At 36.1% G+C, this 23,940-nt stretch overlaps 1 protein-coding gene across 3 annotated transcripts in view; it reads right to left on the reverse strand.

The window, feature by feature from the left end:
* Window positions 1-23,940, reverse strand: part of STX17 (syntaxin 17) — a 76,987-nt gene that overhangs the window by 41,717 nt on the left and 11,330 nt on the right. For all 3 annotated transcript variants that reach the window (XR_004228468.1, XM_031934118.1, XM_031934119.1), the window contains exon 3: window positions 12,914-12,979. Coding sequence is in view for 2 of the 3 variants with exons in the window: in XM_031934118.1 (XP_031789978.1) it covers window positions 12,914-12,979 (66 nt within the window). In the remaining variant the exon portion in view is untranslated. The remainder of the gene's footprint in view (window positions 1-12,913; window positions 12,980-23,940) is intronic.

A 23,940-nucleotide genomic window follows, 5' to 3' on the forward strand; every position in this document is an offset into this window, starting at 1 on the left:
TAAATATTGGTATTGGTAAGGATGTGGTGCCCACAGTATTGTATTCACTGCTGGAAGGAATGTAAAATTAACATTACTGTTTCGGAAAATAGCTTGGCATTACTTACTAAAGTTGAAAATAAGTATGCTTAAGGAACCAACAATTCCTGTCCTAGGAATATACTCAACAGAAATATGTGCACATGTGTAAAAATATACAAGAATGTTAATAGCATTTATAATATAAACTGAACAACTCAAGTGTCCATCAACAGAATGGATACACTATGGTATATTCATTAAATAGCATACAACAATGAAAATGGATGAACTATTGTTATAGGCAAAAACATAGGTAAATGACAAGCCAGACACAAAGGATATCTTGTTTAATTCAATTTATATAATGTTCAAAAACAAGCTAAATTAAACTACAGTCTTAAGGACACACTTTGGCTTTAAAATTATACAGAAAAGGTACAAAGTATTTACCATATATATCAAGATAGTGATTACTTTTGCAGGGGAAAAGGTGGTTGTAATTGGGAAGAGGCCATGGGCTTCCAGGATACCAGCAACTGTCTATTTCTTGATCTGAGTAGTGATACATGAGTGTTCACAGTATAATAATTTATTTAGGTGTATATTTATATTTTAGGCATTTTTTAGAATATGTAAGTTATATTTCACAATAAAAAGTTTAAATAATACTTTCAGAAAATAATACTATATTGCCTTGTATGGTCAATTAACCTCAGGACAGAAACAAGGTGGAAGCATTTGAGTAGGGGTAAAACTGAGTAGGAATTTTATTGTGGAAGTATATTGGATAAAGATATTAACATCTAACTAAACTGTAAAGTTTCTAAGAACGAGGATTGTGTCTAATTTCTTTGTCAAATATCCTAATGGCCACGTTTGGTCCCTGGTATATGATATGAGTTAATCAATATGGTAAAAGAATGAATGCTTTCTTAACACTTTCCACAAAGTGGCAAAGTAGTGGTCCAACAACATGGATCTCCCAACTATCAAGAAACCAACTAAAATTCTTCCCTAGAAAAGTATAAGTCACTAGCATATGAAACATTCCATGTTTCATTAGGTGGAAGAAATAATGAAAATAACTACTCCTTTGGAATTAATTCTGACATACAAGCATAAAATAATGAAGTGGAAGTGAGACGCATGAGAGAGAAACCATGATGCCATCTTGCAGTTCACAAGAATTAGAAGGAACACTAGGATTAGCGATTCTTTAGGAAAGAGAATTTGATCAAGTTTAAAGAAAAAAGCTATATGATGCCATAGCAGAAATCATACTGAAATAAAGTTTTTTGAAAAAGAGATAGTTTCTAAAAAGTAAAATTCTAGGTCAGGCGCGGTGGCTCACGCCTGTAATCCCAGCACTTTGGGAGGCCGAGGTAGGCAGACTGCCTGAGGTTAGGAGTTTGACACCAGTCTGGACAACACGAAGAAACCCCATCCCTACTAAAAATACAAAAAAATTAGCCAGGCGTGGTGGCATGCGCCTGTAATCCCAGCTACTTGGGAGGCTGAGGCAGGGGAATTGCTTGAAGCTGGAGGGTGGAGGTTGCAGTGAGCTGAGATCACACCACTGCACTCCAGCCTGGGTGACAGAGCGGGACTCCATCTCAAAAAAAAAAGTAAAATTCTTACACTATACAAACAAGTTAATCTGACACTATAAAAACAGTTAAGCTCACACCTGTACTCCCAGCACCTTGGGAGGCCGAGGCGGGCAGATCACTTGAGGTCAGGAGTTTGAGACCAGCCTAGTCAACATGGTGAAATCCTATCTCTATTAAAAATACAAAAATTATCCGGACATGGTGGTAGGCACCCATAATCCCAGCTACTTGGGAGGCTGAGGCAGAAGACTCACTTGAACCTGGGAGGTGGTGGTTGCAGTGAGCCAAGATCATGCCACTGCACTCCAGCCTGGGTGACAAGAGCGAGACTGCCTCTCAAAAAATAAAAAATAAGTTAATCTGATAAGAAAGAAAAGAAAGTGGCATCTAAAGAATCCAATATGGTTGTTGTGTAAGGTGTGCTATGATAAGTTCAGAATTTTAAGAGACTTGTAAAACAAGGAGAATCTTGTAAGTAAAGTAAGAGCCCAGAATGAGTGGAGGTTGATGAGAAAATGTTAAGAACAATAAAAAGGACTTAAAAAATACATGTAGAGTAACAACAAGAAAGAAAGTTCAGGCCCACTGCTTGGGGCAGATGGTGCAGTGTTAGCAGATGATGCAGAGAAAGCAGAATTATGTAACTCCTATTTTGCTTTGATTCTCTATTAAGGGGAAATATTCAAAATGAAAAGGGCAGAAGAAACATGCTCAAAGGAAATCTGAAACATATCATACAGTAAGGATCTAGGTAGGCTTCCTCAAGGAGGGAAGACTTGTGCTGTCTCTGAAAAATAATAATGGGAAAATAGAACATACTAAATAGGTAGATTGGGAAAAGACCGAGGTAGGGGGTGAAGCCTTCTAAATACTGTATTTCATCAATTTTAGAACACAGTATCTTGTCCACATTTTAACATCTCTAAAATTGGAAAGTATCTTAAAATAAATGGTAAAAAGCATTGTGCATAGTTAACTGGCAGTACTTTTTTCTTTCTTAGAGGTATACAGAATAACAGTGTGTCTTACAACTGATGGTGTTTTAGATTTAATGTCCTCCCTGAGATTCTGTAGAACCTATGCCAATCAGAGTAGAGGTCAAGGATCCTAAATCCTGATTAATAAGCTCATAAGAATTTTAAGGCAAAATTTAAGTTATAAATTTCTCTAAATCTCACAATAAACTAAAAGAACTCATATCCTAATAGCATTAATTTTGGAATCTACTCTTGTATCTTCTTTTCCATTCTTTTTTTTTTTTTTTTTTTGAGACGGAGTCTCGCTCTGCCGCCCAGGCTGGAGTGCAATGGCCGGATCTCAGCTCACTGCAAGCCCCGCCTCCTGGGTTTACGCCATTCTCCTGCCTCAGCCTCCCAAGTAGCTGGGACTACAGGCGCCCGCCACGTCGCCCGGCTAGTTTTTTGTATTTTTTAGTAGAGACAGGGTTTCACCGTGTTAGCCAGGATGGTCTTGATCTCCTGACCTCGTGATCCGCCCGTCTCGGCCTCCCAAAGTGCTGGGATTACAGGCTTGAGCCACCGCGCCCGGCCTTCTTTTCCATTCTCTGTCGGTTTTGCTTCTCCTTGTTTCTTCTTTTCTCCTAACCAGTCGACTACATTTGCTTCTCCACTCTCCTCCTTATTCCCTCTCTTTTCTATTGTTTCTCCCTTTTAAATCATCCCCCTTTTAAAAAAATTAAAAAGTAGACAGCTCAAATGTTCTACGTGTTTCCTAGTAAAATCATGAAAGTCACATCTCACATCTACAAATTCCATGGCTGATTTTATTTTTGTGCATCCGTGTACTTACGGAACTGGGATAGCTTCTCCAAAGCAGTATCTTTCCAAATGTGGTCCGAAATCTACTGAATCAGAATCTCTAATGTGGATCCCAGAAATCTGTGACCTCAACAAGTTCTACATTATCACTATTATGAAGAAAAAGCTAGGCTGGTAGCTTCCTTCCTTCTTCCCTCCCTTCCTCTCATCAGGTCCCTCCCTACATCCCTCCCTTCCTTCCCTTCTTCCAGACAGGGTCTCATGCTGTCACCCAGGCTGGAGTACAGTGGCATGATCATGGCTCACTGCAATCTTAATCTTCCAGGCTCAAGAGATCCTCCCACCTGAGCCTCCCAAGCAGCTGGACTACAGGGCACACACCATCATGCCTAGCTAATTTTTTGCTATTTTTTGTAGAGACAGTTTCACCATGTTGCCCAAGGTGATCTTGAACCCATGAGCTCAGGAGATCCATCCACCTTGGCCTCCCAAAATGTCAGCATTATAGGCGTGAGCCACTGCGCCTAGCCTTTATCAGATTTCTATAAAAGCCAAGTTAATGTTCTTCAGTGAACTATTACAGTAGTAACAATTTCCAACTCTTTCATTTAGTTTCAAATTTTGATCACAAAATGTTTCTTAATCCTAATGTTTTCTTATCCCAGAGAAGAAAATTGTTAAGTATACTATATTTGCAGTTTCAAAACAATAATAGATGACTTCTGGTTCTGTCCAAGGTGAGCACAGTTCACTTAACTGGAGAGGAGAGTACATACAGCACAGGGAGAGAGAGCCCTGGAAATATGCAGAGGGATCAGTGATACATGGGTATTTAGAGGTCACTAAATACCAGGATTCAGCAAAGAACTGATGATCAGAGCATGTATGTGAGGAAATTACCCAAAGCTGGGGAGGGAACCACCTGAACAAGTTAGAGGGAACAGTACCCAGCACTCACTCAACACTGGAGACAGTGCCTGTTGCCACCAGCCAAAACGGGAAAACTCTTAATTCACAGGGCATTGAGTAGAGCACTCAAAAAGGTTTTGCCCCCATGATGAGAAATAATTAGCTGCAGACCGAGCAGTGCTGTAGTTAAGCCTAATGAATCATAAGAGTAAGACCCTAAAGGATCAAACAGTTTCAAAGCAACTTAACTACACTCCAGAACAAAGCTCACTGTTGTATATAAACATAAGATTTATAAAAACATAAAAATATCCAGCACCTACCAAAGTAAAAGAGACCCAATCGAAGATCACTAGACACAAAGAAACAAGGAAACATCACCCATAAGGAGGAAAATAATCACTGAATTGAAATTGACATAGAATTGCCATAGATATTAGCATTAGTAGAAAAAGATATTAAAATAGCTATTGCAATTGTATTTCATGTGTTCAAAAAGTTAATTAGATAAATAGAAGATATAAAAAAGACTCAAATCAAAATTCTGGAGAAGAAAACTACAATATGTGAGTTAGATGAAGAAAACATTGAATGAATTAATGTCAGACTAGACACTACCGCTGCTAAGACTAATAAACATAAAGGCATGGCAATATACACTATCCAAAATAAAACACACAGATAAAAAATCAAACAGAATTAAAAGAGCATCAATGAACTGTCAGATAACTTCAAGCAACCTAATATATGTGTAATTGGAGCCCTTGAAGGAAAAGAGAAGGGAGGGGACAGAAAAATATATGAATAATGGCCAAAAAATTTCCACATTTGATGCAAACGATAAATCCAGAGGTCCAAGAAGCTCGATAAAGTCAAAGCACAAGACACGAAGAAAATGCCACCAAAGCCTATCATAATCAAAGTGCCCAAAACCAGTGATTAAAGGAAAATCATAAAAGCAGTGAGAGAAATGAGACACATTACATACAAAGGAACAATGATAAGAATTAAGCAGATTTCTCATCAGAAACAATGCAAGTGAGAAGACAGCTGAACATCTTTAAAGTACTGAAAGAAAAAAGTCAATGTATATAGAGCAAAATTTCTTTTAAAAACAATGGTGAAATAAAAACTTTTCAGATGTACAAAAACTCAAAGTATTCGTCACAGCAGAATCACACTCCCTTTAACAAAAATGTTAAAGGAAATCTTTCCAGCAAAAGGAAAACCATACCAGATGGAAATATGGATCTACATAAAGGCATTAAGCACACTAAAAATGGAAATGACACCAGTACATATATAAGATTTTTTTCTTTAATATCTAAATCACTTTTTAAAAATGCCTATTTAAATGTTATGAAATATATGATGTATAAAAGCTAAATATATGAGGATAACAGCATATAGGCTGGTAGAGGAGAAATAGAGGTGTATTGTTAAGTTTCTTAAACACATGTGAAATAGAATAATACTACTTGCAAATAAACTGTGATAAGATGTACATTAAAGACCCTAAAGGAACCACTAAAATAACAGAGGTATTAGCTAGCAAGGCAAGGAGATAAAATGGAATAAAACATTCACGAAAGAAGGAAAAAAGCCATAAGTAGTTATAACATTTAGTTATAAAACCAAAGAGAACAAAAGACAGAAGTTGTTTTTAACTTATCAAAATTCAAAAGAAAACAGAAACACCATTAATCATTAAGCAAATGAAGGTTAAAATCATGAGATACCATTACAGACTTAATTAGAATGGTTAAAATTTAAAAGGCTGACTATATTAACTGTTTGCAAGGACAATGGAGAAACTAGTGGGAATATAAAACGATACAATCATTTTGGAAAACAACTTGGCAGTTTCCTAAAAAACAACTATTATATGTTCTAGCCATTCTACTCCTAAGTATTTACCCACAGTAAATGAAATCCTTTGTCCACAGAAATACTTGTACCCAAATGTTCATAGCAGCTTTATTAGTAATAGCCAAACAGTGGTATAGTGGTATAGCCATACAATAGAATACTATTCAATAATAAAAAGGAATTAAACACTGATACACATTACAACATAAATGAATTTCAAAATATTTATGCAGAGTGGAAGAACCTCAGAAAATTCCAAAAGCTGTCTACTAACTCTGAGATACCATATCCTGCAAGGCTCTCCATGATCTGACCCTCTTGATCTCTCACTTCATCTCCTGTACTCTCCTTGCTCACACTAGCCACACTGACCTCCTTACTATTCCTTGACTATGCCACATCTTCTCACCTCAGAGTCATCCCTAGCCTGGCAATTCTATTCCCCATCGATTATGTCTTCACTTCCTTTAGATCTCTGCCCAAATGTCATCAGAAGCCTTCCACAAACACCACTTATTTAAAAGAACACTCAACACCTTCTGTGATTCTTTGTTCCCTTTAACTTGCTTTACTTTTCTTCATGGCATTTATAATCATCTAACATATTACATATTTGTTTATTTTTTAAAAATCTCTCTCTGTTCTCTCCACTTGCCACCGCCACAGTTGTATGCCCAGTGTCTAGAAGAGTATCTAGAACACAGTAAATGTTCAAATGCTTCTGCTTTTCTAATAATCAAGTCAGAAAAGCAGATATTGTACCAAATTCTGAAAATTTTCAGAAATATCCAGCAGTTAATCAAGGGGTCTATAATCGCTGATGTAAGTTTTTTAAAAAGAACATATATCAACTTAACAAGCTTTGCAGTGCACAAATAGTAAACTGTTAACTATGGCTACACTTTCAACAAATTAAAAACAACTTCTCTCTTCTGTTCTCTTTGGTTTTATAACTAAATGTTATAACTACTTATGGCTTTTTTCCTTCTTTCAGAAATGTCCCAAAACTTCTGTCTAAAGATTAAAAAATATACTCAAATATATACTTATCTATATGGATAACTGTAAAAAGTAATTATTTTAAGTTAATTGAAAATTCTGAAAAATGGCTAAATATGTACTTAATGATTAAGAGTGGCTATGCATATATTTGCCTTTTTAAAATATTGATTTAAGGATTCTTAATGTGTTTTTACAACATGTAATTTTGAGAACAAATTGTGTACAGCAGAAAACATTTGGTATCATAATAATTAATCTGATTTCTTTACAAACACAGAGCAGAAGTCCACTGGTAAACATTTAAATAACTTAGAGTAAACACATTCTAGACAGCATATAATTTATTGCCAAGGGCTCCAGAGTCATAGCTATTTAATTAAAATAAATCTGGACTATACTTTCATTACCTAACTATTATACTTAAGGCACTGATACTAATATAATGACTTCACACTTACTTCAACATCAAAAGTCACCAAAAAGAATATATATAGCTTAACAAGCATCAACTAAACCACCAAAAAGAGTAAAAATCAATAGAGAAAAAGGTCTCCGTCCATTTATTTAATAAATATCTAATGAACATCTTATATAGGTATTAAGTGTAGCACTCGAGTCCCTATCCACCTGAATTATTATTCAAAATGTTTCCAGATTAAAATAAAAACACTAGAATATAACACTAGAATGGGTTCTCATTAAAGATTCTTATTAAGTGCCAACTAAGAGCATTGACAGTATGCCAGATAAAGTGGCTTCCTACTACTTCTTAGACAAACACTAAATCTCTTCAGCTTTCTAATATCTGAAAAATGAGGATAATACCCCTTATCTAGCATCCAGATAGCAGGTACTATATCATTTATTGGTCTCTATCACGCAATTGTCAATTAATCATATCTGACTTAACATTAACTTTTACTAAGGTTTTAAACTATTGTTTAAATACTTAAGTTTTGTGAATTCCTGTCTAGGTAAGTTCCTTCAAGGAAGAAACTGTGATATACTTTTCAGAATCCTCTATTATCAATTAGTGTTGTTACTAAATATTAAGTATTTGGGAAGGAGAGCCGAGGAAGACACAGCTTTGTAAAATATTCCTTTTGTACTTTTGTATGACAAGTGACAAAAATGGGGAAAATAATGCAATTACAATGTGTTCTAAATTAAACTAGCAAGTCAACAAATAAGCAGCTTTACTTCTGTCCAGATTCAAGAGAAGGGGAATTAGACTCCACCTATTGGTGGGAGAGTAGCAAGGTCATAATGTAAAAGGCCATGTGGAATGGGAGATATTTTTGTGGGTATCTTCAGAAAATACAGTCTACCACAACCTGTATGCAAAAAACTATAAAGATTCCAAAATATTAAAGAAGATAAATACAAATGCAAGAACATCCCATATTCACAGGCAGGAAAACTAGATATTGTAAATATGTCAGCAACTCCCAACTTCCCAACAAGATTGTGTATGGACTTTGAAAAGCTGATTCTGAATTTCATGTGGAGGAATAAAGAGCCAAGTATAGCCAAAACACTCCTGAAAAGGAAGCATACTGTGGAAGTATTGTACAATCAGATATCAAGCTTTATCTTAAAACTGTCATAATTAAGATAGTACGTGGAATTTAGTACAGAATAGACTGACAAATGGAATAGAAAATAAAGGTCAGAGACATATGGAATTACATGCAACTCTGGAATTATAATATGCCTCAGAAGTAGCACCACAGAAATCAAGTAATAGTGAAATACAAGTGATTTTTCAAGATGGAATAAAACAAAATTTTATTGACGTCTATCTCATACCACCAATTCCAGATGGATTAAAGACTTGAATGTTAAAAGCAAAATATTTAAAACACTCAATTAAATATATAAAGAAATATCTTCTTGAATCCTCCAAGAGAGGATTTCTCGAACAAGCCACCAAAGTAGGAACCATAAAAGATTGATAATTTAAACTATTTTTAAATTGAGAACTTCTTATCAAGACACCATAATGAATGTGACAATATAGCTCTTACTATGTAAATCTAATGATGATAAATCTAGAAAATCTGTGATAATTGTTGATGAGATTATTTGTCCCAAAGTAACTTTTACACTAACTAGCAAAGTAGAAATCTATACACAAAATTCAGAGCAGATATGAATAAAACTCACCACATACCTGTATCTAACAATAGCTTCAATCTTACTACTCTAATGGCACCCATAAATCTTTTATGCCAGATGGAGGTCAATATGGTAAATATACATGCAAATTTTAAAAGTCAGTAAACAAATACTTTGACCATAGCCAATGTCTCAACCAAATCATGTGATTTTTAAATGATAGATTAAACAGTGAAGATGGTAAGAAATCTAAGTCATAATAATCTCATTAAATCATTAACATGCTCAGTACCACTCAATAGACACCAAATCTTGCTGGGCACCAGGTGCTGCAGAACATACAAATAGTGGAGACATAGTCTCTACTTGTTAGGACTATAATCTAGTTAGCAAGCATTAAATACAGCTATAGAGAGATAAGTCAAATTTCCATCTAAATCTCTAATCAATCTGTTTTCCTTCATCTCCACTATCTCTAAGCTACTAACATCTATTTCTTGGACCTCTGTAACCCTTCCTAATGATCTCTTGAATTCATTTCATTTTACCACAATTTAATCACCATACTGCAGCTATAATAACCTTTCTGAATTCAAGAGGACCACAGATGTATTCTTTGGAGCAACTGACTCTAGATTCAGAAACACCAGGCACAGGGCTAAAAAGCCTGTACTGAAGAAAGCCCAAAAGTCTTTAATCTGCCTCTATAACTTTGTAAGATAAGCACCTACCTGCCGTAGGGGGAAAATGAGAATTCTTCTTCAGAAAACTAAATAAGAACAACCTCCAGATACTGATATTTGGAGGTATCCCTGAGGAAAATGCCAGTTTGCCCAAGCACCCTTAAGTGAAGTCCACCAGAAGACAAGCAATCTAGTTTTTAATATCTCAGAAAAACAAGCAAACAAAAAAAACTATTACACCCATAGACAAAATGCTATCAAGAAAGGAAAAGAGAACAAGAAAAAGCTCTTGTAAACTAAATATCATAATAGCAGAAAAAAAGAATTCAAAGGAAAAAGTTACAGAGAAAGCTGAGGAAATCTTTCAGAAAATAGAGTGAAAATCAGACAAGCAACCCAAGAGTTCCAACACCCAACAGAACAGGGACTGCCAAATTTTTTCTACAACGAACCAGAGAGTAAATGGCTTAGGCTTCGTAGTCCATACAGTCTCTGTTGCAATTACTTAACTCTGCTGTTACAGTGTGAAAGCAGCCAAAGAAATGTGTAAGCAAATGGGATGGACAGAGGCCAGACATAGCCTCTGAATCAGTTTGCTGACCTTTAGAATTAAAGAAAAAAAAAAAAAAAAAAAAAACAGCAAAATGAGAAGACACAGAAGAATAAATGACCAAAGAAAAATCTAAGAAAATTACCCAGAACTAAAGAACATGAATTTTTAGAAAGAAACAGTCCAACACAATGACATCATCATCAAATTTCAGAATACCAGGGACGAACTAATCACAAAAGCTCCCAAAGAGGGAAAAAACAAAACAAACAAAACCAGGACCTACACAAAGACTGGGAAATCAGCTGGGCGCGGTAGGTCATGCTTGTAATCCCAGCACTTTGGGAGGCTGAGGTGGGCGGATCACAAGGTCAAGAGATTGAGACCATTCTGGCCAACATGGTGAAACCCCGTCTCTACTAAAAATACAAAAATTAGCTGGGTGTGGTGGCATGCACCTGTAGTCCCAGCTACTCAGGAGGCTGAGGCAGGAGAATCGCTTGAACCCAGGAGGTGGAGATTGCAGTGAGCAGAGATTGTGTTACTGCACTCCAGCCTGGGCGACAGAGCGAGACTCCATCTCAAAAAACAAAAAACAAAACAAAACAAAACAAAAAACTGGGCAATGATATCATACTAGCTTTTTTAAGTATAAACAACAACAAAAAAGGCTTGAATATTGAAAGAGAATTCCAACTAGAATTCTTTATCTAGTGAAATTAGCAATCACATATCACGAGAAAACAAACACTTTTTTTAAGAAATACAATTACTTATATTTATCTCCAAGGTACCCTTAATTAGAGGGCTACTGCAAGACTACTCCAATAAAACAACAGAATAAACCAAAAATGAGGAGGGCATAATACCTAGGAAAATAGAGCTGTAAACACACAAAAGCAGCCAAGGAAAGTCCCAGAACAGGAGCTGCACAACAAGCCTTGAAAGTCCACATAGGAAGTAGGGGGAGGAAGAGTTCAGAAGAAAATCTTTAAAATAAAGAATGGAACTGATATATTTGAGCATATAAGAAATATTATTGGCCAGGTGCAGTAGCTCATGCCTGTAATCCCAGCACTATGGGAGGCCAAGGCAGGCGGATCACAAGGTCAAAAGTTTGAGGCCAGACTGGCCAATATGGTGAGACCCTATCTCAACTAAAAATACAAAAGTTAGCCAGGCATGGTGGGCACCTGTAGTCCCAGATACTCAGGAGGCTGAGGCAGGAGAATTGCTTGAACCCAGGAGGCACAGGTTGCAGTGAGCAGAGATTGCGCCATTGCACTCCAGCCTGGGCAACAGAGTGAGACTCTGTCGCAAAAAAAAAAAAAAAAAAGAAAGAAAGAAAAAGAAATAATACTGATAGCATGTGACATAGATGTGGAGCATTTAGAGAAAATTAACCGCAGACACACAGAAAGCCAGGCAACTAAAAAATGAGGCAATTATTAACTTTTTAAAAAGTAAAAGGTGGTACTGTATTGCACTATTTGACTTACCAGAAAACAATATCTCCATAATCCATATAATGAGTTTATATTATATTAATTTAACCAAAAATTGTAATATATGTAATTATATAGGGGAAGGGAAGTAGGAGAGCATGGTGGGAAGCTAGAGCTTTACCTATCATAAGAAAAAAAAAATCTAAACCTGATTAATCAAGAAATATCAGTCAACACATGTTACTTAGTAATAAAGAGATAAATTTCAGGAAGAAAGGCCAAAAGGATTAACAATGGTTTCTTCCAAGTAGGAGGACTTGTAGGTGGAGAATATAGGATATTATAAGCCATCTATCTGTATTTAGCTTTTAAAACCATGTACATATATTATTTTTTAAAAAGCAAATAACTCGCAAAGAATATTTGCAATACTAATGATAGACATTAGATCAATATCTTTGAAATTATAAGGAGCTCTCACAAAAGACATCAACATAATATAATATATACAAATATATTAACAGGCAATTAACAAGAAAAAAATTACTGTCCAGGCAGCCTGAAAAAAAGTTCACCCTTCAAAGCATTTACAAATCCAGATTAAAACAACAAAGTGACACAATTTTAATCTATCAATTAGTAAAAATTTAAGAAATGGGTAATACCAACGTTAAAGGATTTTACAAAATGCATTGCTTGTGAGAGTGTAAGTCTGTGTATCATTTCTGGAGGAAAATTTGGTAATAAAACAAAACTTTAAAAATATGTATGGCATGTGATTCAGCAATTTCTGCTAAAAATGTATCCTTAAGGAAACAGTAACAAACGTATATAAAAGGGTTCAGCTGCAAAGGTAATATTTTAGCAGAATTGTCTAAAGACTGTCTTTTTCATACTGATTTAGCAGAAAAAATGTTAATAGCCTTACCTGAACTGTACGTCCTGCATTGATATGCTCTTCATGCAACTTGTCCCAGATTCTACACCTTTGATACTATACAAAAGAGAGGGGGGAGGTATTACATTTTTCATCACTAAAGGATTATTTCCCATTACCATAGAAATCCCCACTCACCTACCCAAACTTAAACATACGAGCTAGAGAAGATAGTGATTTAGTAGTGGTAATTAATTTTCCAAACACATACAAGTAGGAAATTATTAAGAATACTGCATACAAAATTATGGAAATCATAAAATAAACAAAAACCCCCACTAATCAGGTTATTTTATTTTACTGAAAAAGAGTATGTATTTTGTCTATGTTGCAAACACTCCGGAAATGGAAAATATAAAGAATGAGAATGTAAAATAATATTAAAAATAAAAAGAAGTGTTCATAAGATATTCTTATTGTATATGAAAAATTGTACATGTTTGCCAATGATAGTGTAAAGTATTGAAAACTAAAAATCTGAATTTTAAAAAAGCAACACTGAAACCACAGACTAGAGAGTAAATAAAAAATGAGACTGAACTTTTAATATATATGTTTTAATTTTTACTAAGGCAATTGTTACCTTTCAGAGTATCATTCAAAAAGAATGGGGAACAGAATCGTGGGAATTTTTTCATTTGATAGGAACCATAGGAATATGTGATAACATTATAGCCAAATTTTATATAGAATATAAATATCAACACCAAATATCATATATTATTTTCATTCAAAATTTAAAAATCAAATAATTAAAATGTTAGCAGATGTGACCAGCTACATTAAACACATTTTTGGTACTTTATACATCCCCAAAAAATCAACCTAGAAATAATTTGAAAGGACAGAAATATAAAAATGCCCTCATATATGCATAGAAAACATAGATTATAAGAGTAGAGCACTAAAAAAATTTCTAGGGCATTTTTATATTCGTTGCTCTGCACAATTCTCAAAATTTGGTAAAGAATGATGCAGCAAAAACTTCTTTTGATACTCCTAAAATTTTTACATCATCTAAGAACTAAACAATAACAATTAAGCTTAAAACAATTAGACCGGCCAGGCGCAGTGGCTCACGCCTGTAATCCCAGCACTTTGGGAGGCTGAGGTGGGCACATCACCTGAGGTCAGAAGTTTGAGACCAGCCTGGCCAACATGGTGAAACTCCGTCTCTACTAAAAGTACAAAAAAATTAGCTGGGCATGGTGGCAGGTGCCTGTAATCCCAGCTACTTGTGAGGCAGAGGCAGATCACTTGAACCCGGGAGGTGGAGGTTGCAGTGAGCTGAGATCGTGCTACTGCACTCCAGCCTGGGCAACAGAGTGAGACTCCTTCTCAAAAAAAAAAAAAAAAAAAAAAATCAGACCATATTGAACATGTATTTACCAAACATAAATTTAAAATCACTATCAAACCACTTTCATTTATAAGAAAAATTTAATTGATGCCATCAGATCCAGCATGAAAGCTCTTTTAGGCAGTGTTATAACAGTAATAAAAGTTTGAGAAAGGAAGCCAGAGGTTCATGTTTGAAAATAAATCACTTTTAAATTTATTGCCCACTACTAATCTGTTGTGATGTTTTAAGAAAAATTAACACTAACGAAACAGAGTTGAGAATTTGTAGATGCCAAGGTTATCAGAATTCATGGATCAGAGAATACCAGAGAGGAGAGGGCTGCATGGTGAAGGGCTAGTTGCACTGAGAGGAGAGGAATACGCTGAGAGAGAATGCTAGAGATCTGCAGGGTTTTCCTTTTGAGTCTTCAGCAAAGGACTCCTCCACACATGCATGTGAGGGAAGTACCCGTGGTCAGAAAAAGAACAGGTAGAATAATTCCCGGAAATCACACAAGGCTAGAAATGGTTCATGTGGAAAAACCTTGGAATACACTGGGTATCAGGTAGAATATTCCAAAGTATTGCTCTTTGTAGGAAAAAATTAGCCCTGAACCAAAGGTTGTTCTGGTCCTAAGCAAGAAAGGTTAAAAGAAAGACTCAAGGCCAGACATGGTGGCTCATGCCTGTAATCCCAGCACTTTGGGAGGCCGAGGTGGGCGGATCACGAGGTCAGGAGATCGAGAGCATCCTGCCTAACACGGTGAAACCCCGTCTCTACTAAAAATACAAAAAATTAGCTGGGCGTGGTGGTGGGCGCCTGTAGTCCCAGCTACTCGGGAGGCTGAGGCAGGAGAATGGCGTGAATCCAGGAGGGGGAGCTTGCAGTGAGCCGAGATTGTTTAACTGCACTCTAGCCTGGGCAACAGAGCGAGACTTCATCAGAAAAAAGAAAGACTCAAAAGGATCAAAATGTTCCCAACTAAACTGTGTTTCTGAATAAAGCTAAAAAATATTTAAAGAAATTTAAAATCATTCAGTACCCAATAAAGCAAATTTCACAATGTCTGGTATCCAAAAGATAATTGCCATGCATGCAAAAAAGCAGAATAATATGATTTGCAATGAGAAAAACCAATCAACAGAAATAGACCCAGATATGATAGGAATAATAGAATTAATAAATGAGGATATTAAGAACAGTTATTATTATGTGTTCCATGTATTTAAGAAGGTAGAAGAAAATATAAGCACATTAGAAGAAAAGACATAAAAGATATTTTAAAATATTAAATTAATAGAATTAAAAAAGAGTATCTGAAATTAAAAAATGCACTAGATGGGATTAATAGCAGATAAGACAATGCAGAAGAAAAGATTAGTAAACCTAAGGAAATAGCAGTAGAAACTATCCAAAATGAAACACACAGAGAAAAATAAGTTGAAAATAAATTAACCAAGATCAACAAGTCATGGGCCAAATGAAAACAATATAAAATACATGTAACTGGACTCCATGAGAGAAAAATAATTTGAAAAACTTAATGGCCAAAGATTTTCTAAATTTGAGAAAAATGATAAAACCATAGATTCAAGAAGTTCAAAGGACAAGAAAAATGAAGAAAGCTATACTAATGTATATTACAGTAAAATTACTTAAAATAAATAAAGAAAAAAATCTTAAAAACAGGAAGAAAAAAGACACATGAAGTACCAAGAAACAAAGATAAGAATGACAGAAGACTTCTTGTGAGAAACAATCCAAGCCAGAAGACAGTGGACAACATGTTGGAAGTATTTGAAAACGACAGAAAATGCAACCTAAAATTCTATCCCCAGAGAAAGTTTTTTTTAAATAAGGCAAAACAAAGATATTTTTAAACATAAAAAAGCTGATAGAATCCATCACCAGCAGAAAGGTGTGCTAGAAGAAATGTTTAAAAAAGTACTTCAAGTTGATAGAAAAGGGATACCTGACAGAAACTGGGTTCTATACAAACGAATGAAGAGCACTGAAAATGGCACATACAGATATATATGTAAATATAAATATTTTTTCTTATTTTTACAATCTCTTTCAAAAATAACACAATTTAAAGCAAAAATAGTGAAAACAAATAGGGTTGATAACATATGCAGAAGTAAAATGTATAGCAACCATAGTAAAAAGACCCTAAGAGAGGACCTGGAAGTATACTGTTAGGTTCTTATATGTGAAGTGAATTATATAATATTACTTGAAGAGAGACTGTGATGTTAAAGACATATACTCTGAACCATAAAGTAACCACTAAAAAAATAAAAAATAAAAAACCAAGATGTATAATAAGCCAGCAAAAGAAAAAAGATGGAATCATAAAAAATATTTAATTAAACCAAAAGAAAGGGAAAACAGATGGACAAATAGACAAAAATAGCAAGATGGTAGATTTAAAGACAATCATTTGACAAAACTGAACATTTATTCATTATAAAAACTCTCAGCAAACTAAAAAATAGAAGTTAACTTTCTCAACCTGATAGCAGGAATCTACAAAACCCCTACATTTAACATCATACTTAAGTGGTGAAAGACCATTCTCTAATATTGGGAAGAAGGTAAGGATGTCTGATCTCACCACTCTTACTCAACTTCATACTGGAGGCCCTAGCCAGGGCAGTAAGATTAAAAAAGGAAGGAAGGAAGGAAGAAAAGAAGGGAGAGAGGGTGGGCGGGGCAAAGACTAGAAAAAAATAAAATTGTCTTCACAGATTACTTGATTGTCTACATAGAAAATATCAAAGAATCTACAGAAAGCTACCTAATATTAACAGGTGGCCCAATGATTGCAGGCCATAAACTGAGAATTACTTGTATCTTGAAGATAAATAACATCTACCCCATAGGGTAGTTAAGAGTAACTCACCTCACTGTGCTTACCAAATATCAAAAATACAAAACCAATAACACAAAGGATATATCTCAGAAACGTTCTGAATCTAATGCATTAGAAACTATTAACTGATGGTGTCTGTGATATTATGATTATATAAATATTACATATATATAATATATATACATTGGTCTTTGTCCATAGTTCCTTGACCATAACTCCCATGGCCCTTGCTAGTCTTTTGTTACCATGCTGGGGCACTTTCAGTGTCCAAAGCAGACCTCAGGAAACAGAACCTCTCTCTGGCCTCCTGCCCTCCGAACCTGCCAATGGCAGGACTCCAAACCGATTGTGGGTCATAAGATCCTCATTCCAGAAGGGGTCCTGCCCCATACCCTGGAGGAAGACATGATACATGGAGAGGCCAATAAGAATCTGAACAGACAGGCCTTGTTGGGGTTTCTCCACTCAGTCTATTACTATTAGACCATACCTGTTTTTTCCAATCACATTTTGACATGGTTGTCCATGTTTCCATCATGCCTATCCAATGAAGTCTCCATAAGAGGCCCAAGAGGACAGAATCTGGAGAGCTTCCAGAGAGCCGATCACATGGAGGTTCCTGAAGGGTGGTGTCTCCAAGGAGGGCATGGAAGCTCTGCACCCATTTCCTCATAGCTCACCTTACGCATCTCTTCAGCTGTATCCCTTGTAATATCCTTTATAAAGAACTGGTAAATTGTCTCCCTGAGTTCTGTGAGCCATTCCAGCAAATTAATCGAGCCCAAAAAGGGAGTTGTGGGAACTCCAACTTGAAGCTGGTTGGTCAGAAGTTCCAAGGGCCTGGACATGTGACTGGTGGGAGGGAAGGGCGTGGTCTTGTGGCACTTGGCTCTCAAACTGTGGTTTCCGAGGCTATCTCTAGGTATATAGCATCAGGATTGAATTCAACTGGAAGATACCTAAGCTAGGGTCTGCTGAACTGATTGCTTGCTTGAAATATGGGGAGTAACTCACACACATTTGGTAACAGAAGTCTTCTGTGTTGGTGACTGTTATTGTTGAGTGAGAGTATAAGAGAAAACATGTTGTGTGTTGATTTTTCCATTCACAGTGCCTATGCTGAATGCCTGCGTAGCCTAACTTACTTGTTATATTCTCCACTTCCAAGTATCAACCTTGCATGCAAGCTTTTTTCATATAATATCTTAATCCTTACAATAATCTTATGAGGAAGATTATAGTTTTACTATTACAACTGTCTAATATCATAGACATTTGCAGCTTTCCCATGAATTATTAAAATGTGAATGTTCAAGTACTATGCTCACTACCTGGTGAAATCATTTGTACATCAAACCCCAGCAACACACAATTTACCCATGTGATAATCCTGCACATATACTCCCTGAACCTAAAATAAAAGTTGGAAGAAAAAAAAAGAGAAAGCAAAGGAAAGTGAGAAAATAAATAGAAGAAAGAGGAGGAGGAAAAGGAGGACGTAGAAAAGGGAATAAAAAAGGGTTGTAAAAAAAAAAAATTGGTTCTATAGGTTTTGAGAGGTTTACTTGTCAAGGTCATTTGTAAAGTTCCTCCAGGGCAGAGGAACAATTTTCTTCATCCTTTTAAAATTCAGATGAGTTCATTGATCAGTGTTTATACCGCTTCCACTGCCCGGACCTTGGGAAGAACAACTTTTGGCCTGTGTGACAGACACCACACCATGGCCTTATAGGTTTGGAGATGGAGCACTCAGTCTAATTTTAGCAGTAAGATTAGACTAGCAAATGATAGTCCCATTTCTTCCTGCTTCAAAAGCATGAATGGGGAAGACTTTCCTTAAGCGGAGTGATTCCATCTTGCCCACCCCTTAAATGGGGCTCTGCAAGTTGCTGTCTCCATAGGGCTTAGGTCCTGGTAAGAGGCCAACTGTGAGACAGTGGCATTTAGGACCACACATGTGGGACACATGACAGACACAGAGGATGACTTGACAGAGATATCTTCAGCTCCCTTCCTGTCTTCTTGATGTTCTCATTCAGCAAGAATATCCGCTTCTAGGTTGTTATAGTTTGACAGTAGATAAGGACAATTTTAATTAGTTCAATCAATATCTATTGAGCATGTACTATGTGACAGGCACTGGAAATACAGATAGGCATTGGGGAAAATGTCAAAGTCCTTGCCTCCTTCAGTCTACAGTCAAGAAGGCAGTAAATATCCCTCATTTGCACAATATTTTGCACCCTTCCACCTTCACCAAATATAGTCACATTTTCCAATACACAGAATGACTCCTGTTCCCTTTGGGTAAACAGAAAAAGGAAATCTTTGATGATCAGGAGATAAATAATCTGAAAGCCAAAACAAAAACAAAAAACATGTGAATGTTAAATCTATGAACCTTAAGGTCTGTGGCCCAGTACTGTGTAAGGGTGGTGTGTTTATATCTGACTGGGGATGGTATCATCAGGAGTGCTGAGTAGGAAGTAACTGAGCTATGCAATAGTGTCTGAAAGGTGACAAATGATAGGGTGGATATTGTCAATGGATGTAAAAGAGAAAGCAAAACTATTCAACTCTATATTTTTTCCACCTTCCTTCTTTATTGAGGAAAATGATCTTCAAAATACAAAAATCTAAAATAAAATGATTAAGAGGAAAAAAAATCAAAGGAAGATTAAGAACAAACCTAGATACTTCAAATGATTCAAGTCAACAGGCCCAGGGAAATTACACTCGAGAGAACCAAAAGACCTTGCAAATGTGATCACAGAAATATTTCTGCTTCTCTATGAAGAACTGCGAAGAATTGGTAAGGTTCCTAGAGACTTGCAAATATTGACCCAATTTTCACAAAAGAAAGTATATTTAAAACATTGCAGGCTGTAAATCTTAATGTGAATCTTGGGGAAAATTCTATATTAGATAATTAGTGAGATGGTTTGGGAGAGTGTGTAGAAATGGTGACAGTATACCAGTATGCTCTGGCCCTTTCCTGTCCAACATTTTCATCAATGACTTCAAAACAAAGAATGCATAATTATCAAATTTGCACATAACATAAATTAGAAGGATTAACACAGATGAAAGATCACAATTCCACATAATAACAAATATAACAATGATAACTGTAAAGTCCAGCATTTAAATTAAAAAGAGCAATTGCACCAGTATAAGAAATAGGTGTGATCTGATTCAATAGATCTAATTCACATAAAAAAAAAGTCTTATGGAATTCATTTAGTTGATTACAAAGTCAATTTAAAAAGCTGGCAGTATAGAGTGGCTTCTAAAATGATGTAATCTTAGGCTCTATACATGTATATGTATATTCATTCATTCAACACACTTTTTTTCAGAAGCACACTACATTTCAAGCACATTAGAAGTTTAACACATTTACTGACATCTCAAGCAAGTAATTTACTCTAAATCTTTCTCCACCTAAAAAGCAAAGGCAATAACAATAACTAATCTACAATGATGCTATAAGGATTAAATGTTGTGATATATAGAAACACCTAACACAGCAGTCAGCAAATGAAAACAACAACTACTCCCTCCACTGTTATTATTTTCTCACTTATCAAGAAAACTAGAAGAGATTACTATTTCAAGTGGTGGACGAACTAGATGACTTTATTTCTTATTGCAACAAATTATAAGAAAAATAAGGAATAATTCAGATTCCTACTGTTTACTACACGATTTTATAACTAAATTAGGAAACACTATTAAAAGTTATTAATCCAAATGTTTGAGAAGGAGGAAAAACTTAAAATGATTTAATGATATGTGTGAAAAAAATTACAAGTAACTCCTTACAAATTTAGTTGAGATCCCTGACAAGCATTGCTAAACAGCACTACTTTTACAAAATATCATTTTGGTATTGTCTCTTTGCATGGTGGCACTAGAGAGGTAGGTTAAAGCAGTGCCATAATTTAGCCAAGTACTATGTTTTGGGTTGCAAACAACAGAAAACCCAAAATTAAAAATGGCTTTAATAATAAGTATTTATTATCTCACATACAAAGCAATCTAGAAGTAGGATGACTCTACGTTAGTTTAATTCAGAAGCTCACAAGGTCATCAAGTGTCCAAGTTCTATGTTGCTACTTTACTACTATCAATAAGGAGCTTTTGTCCTCAGACTTGTCCCCTAATGGCTGCAAGAGGATTGGCTACAGTTCTAGATACAACAGGAAGACACACAAGACCAAGAAGAAGATGGGGACTCTTTCCTTCCATGCATATCTGTTATCTCCATAACAGCAGGAAAACCTTTCCAGTTTCCATATCCCAAACAGGTTTTCCCTCAGGTATAACTGGCCAGAACTACAGGATATGTCTATTGTTCACTGGTAACCAAACATTGACAAGGTTGGAATTACCACATTCATCAGATGGCCATCATTCACCACCTGTGCTGAGGCTTGCCTATCTTGAAACACAAAGGAAACTGAACCTGAATGGGGTTCTGTCCGAAAAAAGGAACGAGGTTGAGAAAGGTGATTAAAAGATCAAAGCAGATAGTCACACACTAAAAAGAGAAGTGAAAAATACTTTCATTGTAATCACAGATTAACAAAAAATAAGACTGATTATGTCTGATTTTATACTACATAGTTCAGATTTCACGTTGCTTGACTAGCCCATGCCATCCATTTTCATAGTAATTATATGCTGCCTCTTATCATTCTTTGACTATTTCCTATCTTATTTCCTCAACTGGACTGCAAACTTCTTGAGAATTGAAAAATCTATCTTTTACATATTCTTCAATGCTAACAATCTAAGAAATAGCAAACATCAATAAATATCTATGAAAAGCTAACATTTATTTCCTATAATAAATAATCTCCCTTCTCATTAAACCTGGCAGATTGAACACAAATATTCAACTCTACTCTTTTCCAAAATCCCACTAAATGACAACAAAGAACTTTAGAAAGTATAAATTCACAAGAATAATGAGAATAGAATAGAAGACATCAACTAACAAAAATTTTTAACATTTTGTAACATTTTGGAAGCTGGAAAGAGTATGGATATGTTGTAACTGACTCAGCAAGCCAAAGAAAGCTAAAATGTAAGCCTGCAGAAGGGGTGCATGGTGGGGGAGAGTGGCAATGAGAAGCAAGCCACAGCCAGGCATGGTTGTTCATGTCTGTAATCCTAGCACTTTGAGAGGCCAATGCAGCAGGATCACTTGAGGCCAGCGCTTTGAGATGAGATGGGCCTGGGTAGCATGGTGAGACCCCGTCTCTAAACAATGACTAAGCAACTGAAGGTACCAGCTACTAGGTAACCAGATGGAAGTGTATGGTGGGGCAAAACGCAAAAGGATTGGTTGAAAGTTTATGTAATGAACAGGTAGTTCACCAGATCCCCTCTATACTTGCCCAAGCAACTGCCCTGTTCCACTACTGCACAAGACGATACTATAGAAGACAGCCTCTGGAGAGGCTAGAGACGCTAAGGATCCTGGACACCAAGCACAGCTAAGGGCAGGGATCAGTTACCATACCACAACCAGGAAGATTAAGCCTGGACAATAAATATCTGAATGGTGGTGAGCCTGCTCACCTCCTCACCTACTTTCCTTCCCCTGGCTTAAAAGGCTGGTCACAAAATTCATACTATATCCACCCCTCCAACCTCCCCACCCCAACCCCTGCCACAACTACCACCTTTGAAAAAATAAACATACCCCAACAGGTAGGAGATGGAGGATTGCTCTTTCTTAAAACTGAACAGCTAAGAAGACCTAGAGTTACCGATATCTAGTGGTCCTCCAATTAAAATAGATTCTCAGCTATTCACCCCTCCAGACAGCAAAGCCCCCACTCTAACCTGCTACCCACATGCATATACACAAACACATTTACACACATACCTTCCAATCAGCACTTTAAAATATCAACAGTCAGCCAAGAAAAGCCGATAATACTATATTCTGAAACAGAAGAAAGAGAGAGAGGGAGAGAAGAAAGAAAGAAAAAAGGGACTTGGGAAAAACAGGACAAAGAAGCAGAAGAAAACTTAAAAAAAAAACTGTAGAAAGATGTTATTATACTGCATCCACAAAATGAAAAGAGAATTCTCTTTAAAAGAAAAGGAGAGGTCAGGCATGGTTGTTCACATCTGTAATCCTAGCACTTTGAGAGGCCAATGCAGGAGGATCACTTGAGGCCAGGGCTTTGAGATGAGATGGGCCTGAGCAGCATAGTAAGACCCCGTCTCTACAAAAATATTTAAAAATTAGCTGAACATGGTAGAGCACACCGCAAGTCTTAGCTATTCAGGAAGCTGAGACAGGAGGATTGCTTTAACTCAGGAGTTTAACATTATAGTGAGCTATAATTGCACCACTGCATTCCAGCCTGGGCAACAGAGTGAGACTCTGTCTCTATTTAAAAGAGAGAGAGAGAGACAACAAATGCACTGAGAGAAAAAAGAGCATAGAAAAAGTATGATTCTGGTTATTCCATCCAAGCTGGAATGTGGATGTGATGGCTGGTGCTGGAGTAGCCATTTTACACACAAGGTAGAACCAAGTTGAGGATAGGAGAGTAAGATAAAAAGAGCCTGGATCTTTGAAGATTGCTGAGCAGCCACTGTACCCCTGGACTACCTCTGTTACTATGAGACTAAAAACAAAAGTAAAACAAAACAAAAAAATTTCTATCTTATTTAACATATGAGTTTTTAGTTTTCTGCCTCTTGTGCCTTATTCATATAATTAATACAGTATGTGCTATACAGTAAGTTTTTCCCCAAATCCCTACAATACGAAAG

Source organism: Piliocolobus tephrosceles, chromosome 14 (assembly GCF_002776525.5).
Source record: "Piliocolobus tephrosceles isolate RC106 chromosome 14, ASM277652v3, whole genome shotgun sequence".
Taxonomy (NCBI): domain Eukaryota; kingdom Metazoa; phylum Chordata; class Mammalia; order Primates; family Cercopithecidae; genus Piliocolobus; species Piliocolobus tephrosceles.